Genomic DNA, 8,276 nt, shown 5'->3' on the forward strand with positions numbered 1-8,276 from the left:
AACAAGCCGGTCATGTTTGTTTCCATTAAATTGAGCTATCAATAAAGGAATGAATGCATCTAATGTTTCATATGGTCTCTAAACTCAGAAAAAAAAATATTCCAAAAACTCAACAAAAAAAAAATATTCCGAAAATCAGAAAAAAATTACTCAGAAAAATTAACATTAAAAATAAATTACTCAGAAAACAAGAAATAATTATTTAGAAAAACAGACAAAAAAAATACTCAGAAAAAAAGAAATAATTATTCAAAAACAAACCAAAAAATTAATTTTCAAGCGAATGCAATACGCTTCCATACAAATCATATTCATGTAAATATTTTATGTTCTACTCTGTTCTCCTTTTCTATTCCGGATGTTTAGTTGTAACTGTTTGGGCCTCAGATTTGCAAAAGGTGTCTTTCACACATAAAAGATCTTTTCAAATTGTTAAAGTCATAACATTGTAGGCCGCTGCATGGATCTTTTTAAATTGATACCATCCCTAGGAATGTTCTTGTTGAAAGAGGGTTTTATAAGCTTATATACATTATTTAATACCTCTCTAAATATAGCTTTTGGGGTTTAGATAGCCAGTCTGTGGTGTGGTTTAAAATGTGTGTCTGACACTTTTCCACCCCGAGTGGAGTAACAAATTATCTGGGCGAGACCAGAAATGGAAACATTCCACCTGGTAAGGCCAAGTTATGTAAGACCCTCACACTCCAGAGACCTGAAAAAGAGGTGCTCCACTTCACTTATGTAACTCCTTAAAGAAGGAGAAAAAAAGAAACAACATTCAATCCCTTGCTCTTCCCTCCCTCCTCTAGATTTCTCCACTGATGCTTGTGAGGCAGAGAGCAGACTTAGACCCTTGGGTCAGATCCCTTTACACTTTTCAGTGAATAGAGTTTCTTGGTCAAAGTCGCTGGCCTGAAAGTAGAGCTGTCTAGAGGATGTGGATGACTGGCTGTACAAACGTAGTGTCTGCCACCCTGGATGACAGACAGTGCTCAGACACAGAATAGAGTACAGACACCTAACCTCACAGCGTGTGTTTCTAGGCCAGTGTGTGAATGTGGGTTGGGGCTACTGTAAATCCAGACATAAAGCTTTGTGTGTGCCCCAGTTCTATTGAAATGGACGAGGACGTTTTAAAAGGCCATCTTATTGTGTCCCTACTGTGTCTGGAGCTGTGGGTATAAAGTTGGATAAAAAAATCACACAAAAGTACACAATAAAACTCTATGTATCCTTACATATTATATGATGTGTTTGTCAAATGCATACAAAATGTCACAATGACAGTGTGGAAAAGGCCAAGGCTCATCTGTTGCTATAATGTGATTGTCTTTTAGGGGGAATCTGGAGATCTGGGAATGGTTGGTCTACAGGGCTTTCCAGGGCCAATGGTAAGAGACTGAATATCTAACCAACAGTTAGAGTTTAAAAGAAAACACATCATAAGAAGAAATGAGATATGTTAGAGTATATTGTCACTGTGATTGACACAGATGGATTGACAAGACCGTTTTTTCCTTTGAACAGGGGCCGAATGGTGATCTAGGATGGAGAGGTTTCCCCGGTCCTAAAGGCCCAATGGGTACAATGGTAAGTTGAATAAAATGGGAACAGTAGGCACGCCACAAGTTTACTTTCAAGTGTACTACTGAAAATGTAGTGAAATAATATAAAAACAAATAGATTTAGAATGTGTGTGTAGGTCTTTTTTAGCCAGGAGTGTAAGCCCATATGAATATATAAACAGAATAGAGAGTACATAAACTTTTTGTTGTAATTACAGTCTTGTTAGATAAGTAGTAACCACCTTCTTAACATATACATTTAAACTGACCTGTTTATACATCCTCAACTCTGCTGTTTGTTTCAGGGATTCACTGGACCTGTAGGCCCTGAAGGAATGATGGGCCCAATGGGAAAACCCGTAGGTTTCTGTTTGTGTGTAACAAGAATTATGTAATGGCAAAGCATCACAAGATAATGATCAGCAAATTCTGTAGAACTGAGAAAGATGTTGACACAATGGAAGTAATGAGAAACATTCTTTTACCTTTAGTAAAACCTTTTAAAACTTTTAATAAACTGGTAAAGTGCTAATTGAGGTTTATGTAGAATACAGAATGGAATGCAATGCTGTATGTAGTGTCATGTTGTTACTTTTCTTTTCCACAGGGGCCGAGGGGTCCAAAGGGAATCAGTGGCGAAATGGTAAGATCTGATTCAAACCACTTCTCAAACACTGAAAAGTCTGTCAGACTGATTATATGATAATGTTTTATATTACATATGATTACATGCTGATATACCATGTGATTATATCATGATTATACTTCACTGAAGTGTCAGACTTGAAATTTCCTTACTGAGAAAGCATTGCTGGGCTAGCTATCATGGCGCCACCTCAAAGCAGATTGTGGGTATACAAACAGACCTACTGCATATGACGAAGGCTGTGTTTAAAGATGCATGAAAGCTAGCCGGGGGTTCAGTGGTAGTTTTGTTTAAAAGACAGCATATTGCTGTGGCTGAGTCATAGTGAAAGTTGCTGTTCTCGGTGTCTCCTGGAGCTCGCTGTGGGGCCTTACAGTACTCTCAGACCCTCTTATGTAAACACTGTTAAGGAAATGCCTTGTCAAAATGTTAGCATGGCAAACCACAGTGAAATCCACATATTCACTTTTATATCCATGCTCCCAGTCCGTAAAGCAAACTGTAGTTTCAGATCAGCTTAAATGCCTCTCCAATTTCCACGACCACACACACACACACACAGACTGTGCACAATGCCCTCTTCATTTTATCCTTTTCTCAAGCATTGATATGTGCATACTCTCACATATATGAACTACCTAAAACCCCACCAGTAGACTTAATAAAGTCCAGCTGCCCCAGGTAGCTGCTGTAGAACAGTGAGCCAGAGGGGGCAGTATGTAACCACGGTGGTTATCTACAGCATGATCAGATTCCTACTGCTGTTCCTCACAGTATCACAGAGAAAGGTGAAGGAATAATCGTGATTCTGCAGTTGTTCTTTGAGTGTTATTCTGCTCAATGTGATCTTGTACTTTAATTATCCAATGCACATTATTTTTTAAAGCTGTCAGCTGGTACCGTGGTGTTCACATTGGCTGCTACAGTAAAGGCTTGAGGTCGCCAGAGCAAACAGCACAAAAAGAATACGTAATATATGCAGCATTTTAGCATTTTCAACACTAATTCTCTCACTCTTTCAGGGGCCTCAAGGACCACTGGGAAGTCCAGGACCCAGAGTAAGTGTTAACTTCACATAGTCTATAAATGTAACAATAATGTTTTGTGATATTTCTAATTATGAAGCATTATGGATGAGCTCACTTTCAATTCAGCCAGTCCAGGCAGACTTTAACATTTTGGACCAGACTATAGTATAAAAACTATAAAAACATATGGACAATCTCAGATTTCAAATGATTTCTTATATATACATACATTATGAAAATACTAGAAACTACTTTATTCCAAATGTATTTGGTCAGTCCAGACTAGGCAGTTCTCTGGTTGCACACTCAAACATCTCCCTATAATGTATCTGATGCAGTCATGGTTTACCAGAAAGGGAACCGACTGCAACCACAATGGGATCATTTTTCGCTGTGTCACTCATTCTGTCCTCTTCTTTCTTCCCAACTCAGGGACCTCCTGGTGCTCCAGGTCCAACAGTAAGTGCTTCGTGTCACTCATGTAGACAGGTTGACAGGATCAGCCAGGCAGGAGTCCTGTTTTGAGTTTCATGTAAAATACGTAAGGTTTGGACCATAAAGTTAGACGGAAAAACTGACCAGCTCTTGGGTAACTGATTTAAAAAACATATATTTTACATTTGGCTAAACCTTATATCCTCATCCTGATGTATGTCTTAATCTCAGTCTGACTGGAAAGAAAACCTGTTACATCTCTTTGTTTCTGAAACCCAAACTGTGTAACTGTCCAAGCTTCAACAGTCTTTTTTTTAGAGAAATAGAGCAAAGTGATAGTAGCTACGTGTCTGTCTGCAGAGCAAATCCAAGATTTGATAGAGCCAGGGCAAGCATTTTTATCTTATTTGCACAAACATAGATGGGCCAACAAATCATCAATTTCAGTGACAAGACGTCCAAAAGAACTCTTGTAATTTTGTTCAGTAGCATTGTCAGTGGAGATCAGTGATTATTCTTCTCTGGCACTGTGCTAGAAAACCTCCTCGCATCTCTTGTCTTTTGTAACTTCTGGATAAAGTGTAGCTTTCTGATATCTGACTGACCTTTTCCTGTTTGAACAATTTTAAGAACCCAGAAAAACAGCAATATCAGATGCCTGTTTACACACATTATGTGATAACTGTAGTGTTTATGCTGAGTGGAATGTGTTATTCTTCCCCCCTACCGAAGTCAGGAATGTGAGTTTGTTGACGCAAGATTTATTTTACTGCTTTTCTCTGGTATTAAAGTGTATTCTTATCCTATTAAAGTTTTCTCTATAAACAGGTTGTGTATTGAAACTGCCGTGTTTTCTATAACCAATGAACAAGCCTACGGATTAAAATCTTTCAGCTTAATAATGAACAGGGCACTGAATCTGTTATGTTTTCATTCAGCTGAATGTGTTGATTTTGAATCCACAGAGGCAGATATATGATTACTCAGCAGTCTACGATGTATCTGACTCTAACGCTGCCCTCAGGACAGAGGTAAGGCACTCATGTGCTCACTCAATGGACGGGGTGAATGGCTGGATTGTTGGATGGATGGCAGATATGTTAACAGATTAGTTTAAAATTCGAATGCAAAATCCTTTACAAATTCTGTTTTGCACTCATCGTTAGTATTGTAACTGTAATGAAGACTGTAATTAACTGTAATATGTAATTTTGGAGTTTGACAGTGTTGTCATTTCCATTCTTATCCAGAGTTTCCAGAACACAGAGGTAAGCCTGCCAGACCAGAACACGGAGATACTTAAGACTCTACGTTACCTAAGCAGTGTGATTGAGAGCATCAAAACACCTCTGGGCACTCGGGAGAACCCAGCTCGTATCTGTAAAGATCTGCTTGACTGTCAGCACAAGCTAAAAGATGGTGAGAATCTTATCTTCCTGATACTGAAAGGATGGGATGGCAGGATTTTCAAAATATGAGGTTACACAACAAAATATGTAGATGGTTGCATATACCTTTTACATAATTCTCCCTCCCTGTCTCACTTTCTCACTGTCCTTTGACTTTCAGGTTGGTTCTGGATTGATCCAAACTTGGGATGCACTTCTGATGCCTTCAAGGTCTTCTGCAATTTTACTGCAGGAGGGCAGACCTGTTTACATCCAGTGGCCTCTAATAAGGTAACACTGAAGTGGTGAACGTATCAACATATCAAGGTGCTGGTTAAACAGGGTTTCCACAGGGTCTTAAAATAGTCTAATACCCAATAAGCTGCATTTTATGCCTTAAATTGGTTTTGTGTTCTGAAATTTTTTTCAGTCTCACTTATAAATGTGTTTTTGAAAACATTTGTATTGATCGTGCTACAAAGCAAATACAAAACTTAACTGACAGAACCAATACCAATTCTCCTCCATGTCCTTCATATTCTTTTTGACAGTATGGATTTGAAATATGTCTTAAATTGCATTCATAATGGTCCTAAAAACCTTAAATTTAACCTGTTGAAACCTGCAGAAACCCTGTTAAAATAAAGGGTTGATTGAACCCTTATTTTACTGAAGCCTAAATGAAGAGAAATAGCGGCTATTGTGCCATGATTAAATGCTGGGAACAGTATGTGTATCACTTCCCTCTCCATGTCTGTTGATTTTTTTTAACCTTTCTACATTGTCTAACAGATTGTACAGCAATAAAGCACTAACATAGAACTTTAACTGCACCCAAATTCTTTTAAATTAGAAAACTAATAACTGCAATAATCCTTTAAATGGCAGGAGACATTGTAGGAGGTTGTATCACAGTTTTTCAAATGTTTGGAATGAAAGTATTTATCCTATTTTGGTTATGTTGGCTCTCCACAACAGATGGTGTTTGGTGTTGGGAAAGTCCAAATGAAGTTTCTCCATTTACTGAGTACTGAGGCCAGCCACAGCATCACACTCCACTGCCTAAATGATCCTCCCTACGGCACCACAGACAGCTCCACTGGATCCATACCGCTAGAGAACACCACACTTCGGTTTCGTGGCTGGAACAAACAGATGTTTGAGAAAGACACACTACTTGAACCACATGTGCTACAAGACGAGTGCAAGGTGATGGACAAAGAACTGATTCAGCAAAATCATTTCCCTTCGGGTCTACATGAAGTATGACTCAACAGACTTGACAACTTGATGTGTTTTTAGAACATTAATCTTTTACCATTGGAGATTTTGACCTGTCTTGTCGACTGTTTGATGCAGTCATGCCTATAAATGTATAAAATATAAGTGAAGGATATTTGGTTTATTTTCTACCTGGAGATTACGGATATATCATAGAATGAACACACTTTGATAGAGCTGATTTGCAGAAAGCTCCACCATACAGCTCTTTTCATGCTTAAGAAACTCATGCAAACATTATTTTTATATTTGAAAAGATAGTTTATATATTAGGCTTGGATCTGAAATACATTTACAAGCTTATTCTATCATATGTATTTTAATATGAATCACCTAAATTATGTTTCTTTCTTTTCTTTTTTTCTCTTCCACCCGTCCTTTTTCAGATCCGAGATGGCAGCTGGCACCAATCACATTTCTTCTTCCATACTCAGGACAGTCGTCAGCTACCTATTGTAGACATACAGGAATTTCCCACAGCACAGCCCAATAGTCAGCAGCATATAGAAGTCGCTCCAGTCTGCTTCCTCTGACACCAACATCACCGTTATGTGACCTATTTTCATGAACTACTAAAATTCAAAGTTGTTTCAAAAAATGGCTGCCTACCAAAGAGTATCCTTCAGAGTTTGTTGTGTCCCTTGGAGACCGTTAATGGGACCTGTCAGAGCAACAAATGCCCAAAGTCTAATCGAAGGCAGATCTACATGGAAGATCTCAATCTCTGTGGAACATCCAGTCCAAGAGAGCCAAAGGAGAACAATGTATACCAATATTTATCGATAATTGTGTAAAATATGTTTTGTCAATAATTGTTAGTCAAACAGTGCTTAGGTTGGCTGTACATGGACAGATATTACTCCCTGATCACAGGGTAGGGCCTCACTAAAAGCAGCCTATCCAAACCCCCAAAATCACAGCTCCCTCTGACCCCTCACTCCCAAACACACCCAGACCATCCTAAGCCGAGGCCTTACCCGAAGGAGCCAGGCCTCTACATAGGAGCACTGTCTAACTAAAAGTTTTTAATGAGTGCAATAGCATGTGGATAATGTGTGACTGCTTTAAATATTTCATTTTCTGATCAAAGGCTATATTTTACATTGTTTTCATGATATTTTTGTCTTCGGTCCTGCCCAGTCGGACCTGTACATCTTGACAGATGGTGCTCTACCTCTAACTGCTCATTTGCTTTCTAGAATAGTTGATAATGTCAAGTTAGCCTTTTTTTTTTTTTTTTTGCCTTTGTGTTGTATGTACCGGTTACATCAAGATTTGTTATGTTGTATAAGTACTTATGTTGATTTGGTCATTTCTAATTTATGAACCATTTTTTTGATACACTACATATTTTTGTAGCTTTTCCTTCAATGTGGTAGGTTCTTCAGGGGAAACCTATCATTGGTGCTGCAACAGAGAATGAGTCATCAGTGAGTTTTTACATTTCCTGTGTATATATTGACAGCATACTGTATGTTTATTTATATCCTTTTTGTTTTTTTGTTCACATTACTGTACCACAGTAAGTTATACTCTCAGAGAACTATTTGGTCAACCACAACTCAGTCTAAAGAAGTATTTATGTTTAAAAGGTGTGTTTGTGTGACTGTATGTTTATCATACTGTTCATTCAGTGGTGGTTAAGTGGACTGGCAGCTACAGAAGGCCAGAGTCAGAATACACAGCAAACACAGTCATCATATTCTTAAGTTATATTACCTTGAACAAAATGTAATTATATAAAGTCTGCGGAGGAAAGGGTTGGATGCAAATGTGTAAATAATAAATAAGTTGACAAACAAATAAATGGAACATTTTATCCACAAATGGTTCTGTACTTTTTTGAAATGGTTGACGTCATACTGTATGATGGGATCAAATTACTCTTGAATGTCAATAGAATTATACTAGAATAAATGCACAAAAATAC

The 8,276-nt window shown here is 38.0% G+C and overlaps 1 protein-coding gene across 1 annotated transcript in view; it reads left to right on the forward strand.

Annotated features, from left to right (window-relative positions):
• Positions 1-8,173, forward strand: part of LOC118321609 (collagen alpha-1(XXIV) chain) — an 87,389-nt gene extending 79,216 nt beyond the window's left edge. The window contains exons 50-60 of the mRNA XM_035653003.1: positions 1,341-1,394; positions 1,531-1,593; positions 1,874-1,927; positions 2,176-2,211; positions 3,237-3,272; positions 3,675-3,701; positions 4,643-4,708; positions 4,928-5,096; positions 5,247-5,356; positions 6,044-6,274; positions 6,733-8,173. Coding sequence (XP_035508896.1) covers positions 1,341-1,394; positions 1,531-1,593; positions 1,874-1,927; positions 2,176-2,211; positions 3,237-3,272; positions 3,675-3,701; positions 4,643-4,708; positions 4,928-5,096; positions 5,247-5,356; positions 6,044-6,274; positions 6,733-6,879 — 993 coding nt within the window. The 3' untranslated portion in view covers positions 6,880-8,173. The remainder of the gene's footprint in view (positions 1-1,340; positions 1,395-1,530; positions 1,594-1,873; positions 1,928-2,175; positions 2,212-3,236; positions 3,273-3,674; positions 3,702-4,642; positions 4,709-4,927; positions 5,097-5,246; positions 5,357-6,043; positions 6,275-6,732) is intronic.
• Positions 8,174-8,276: the final 103 nt, after the last annotated feature.

Source organism: Morone saxatilis, unplaced genomic scaffold (genome assembly GCF_004916995.1).
Source record: "Morone saxatilis isolate NCDOM2014 unplaced genomic scaffold, NCSU_SB_2.0 Contig12, whole genome shotgun sequence".
Taxonomy (NCBI): Eukaryota; Metazoa; Chordata; class Actinopteri; family Moronidae; genus Morone; species Morone saxatilis.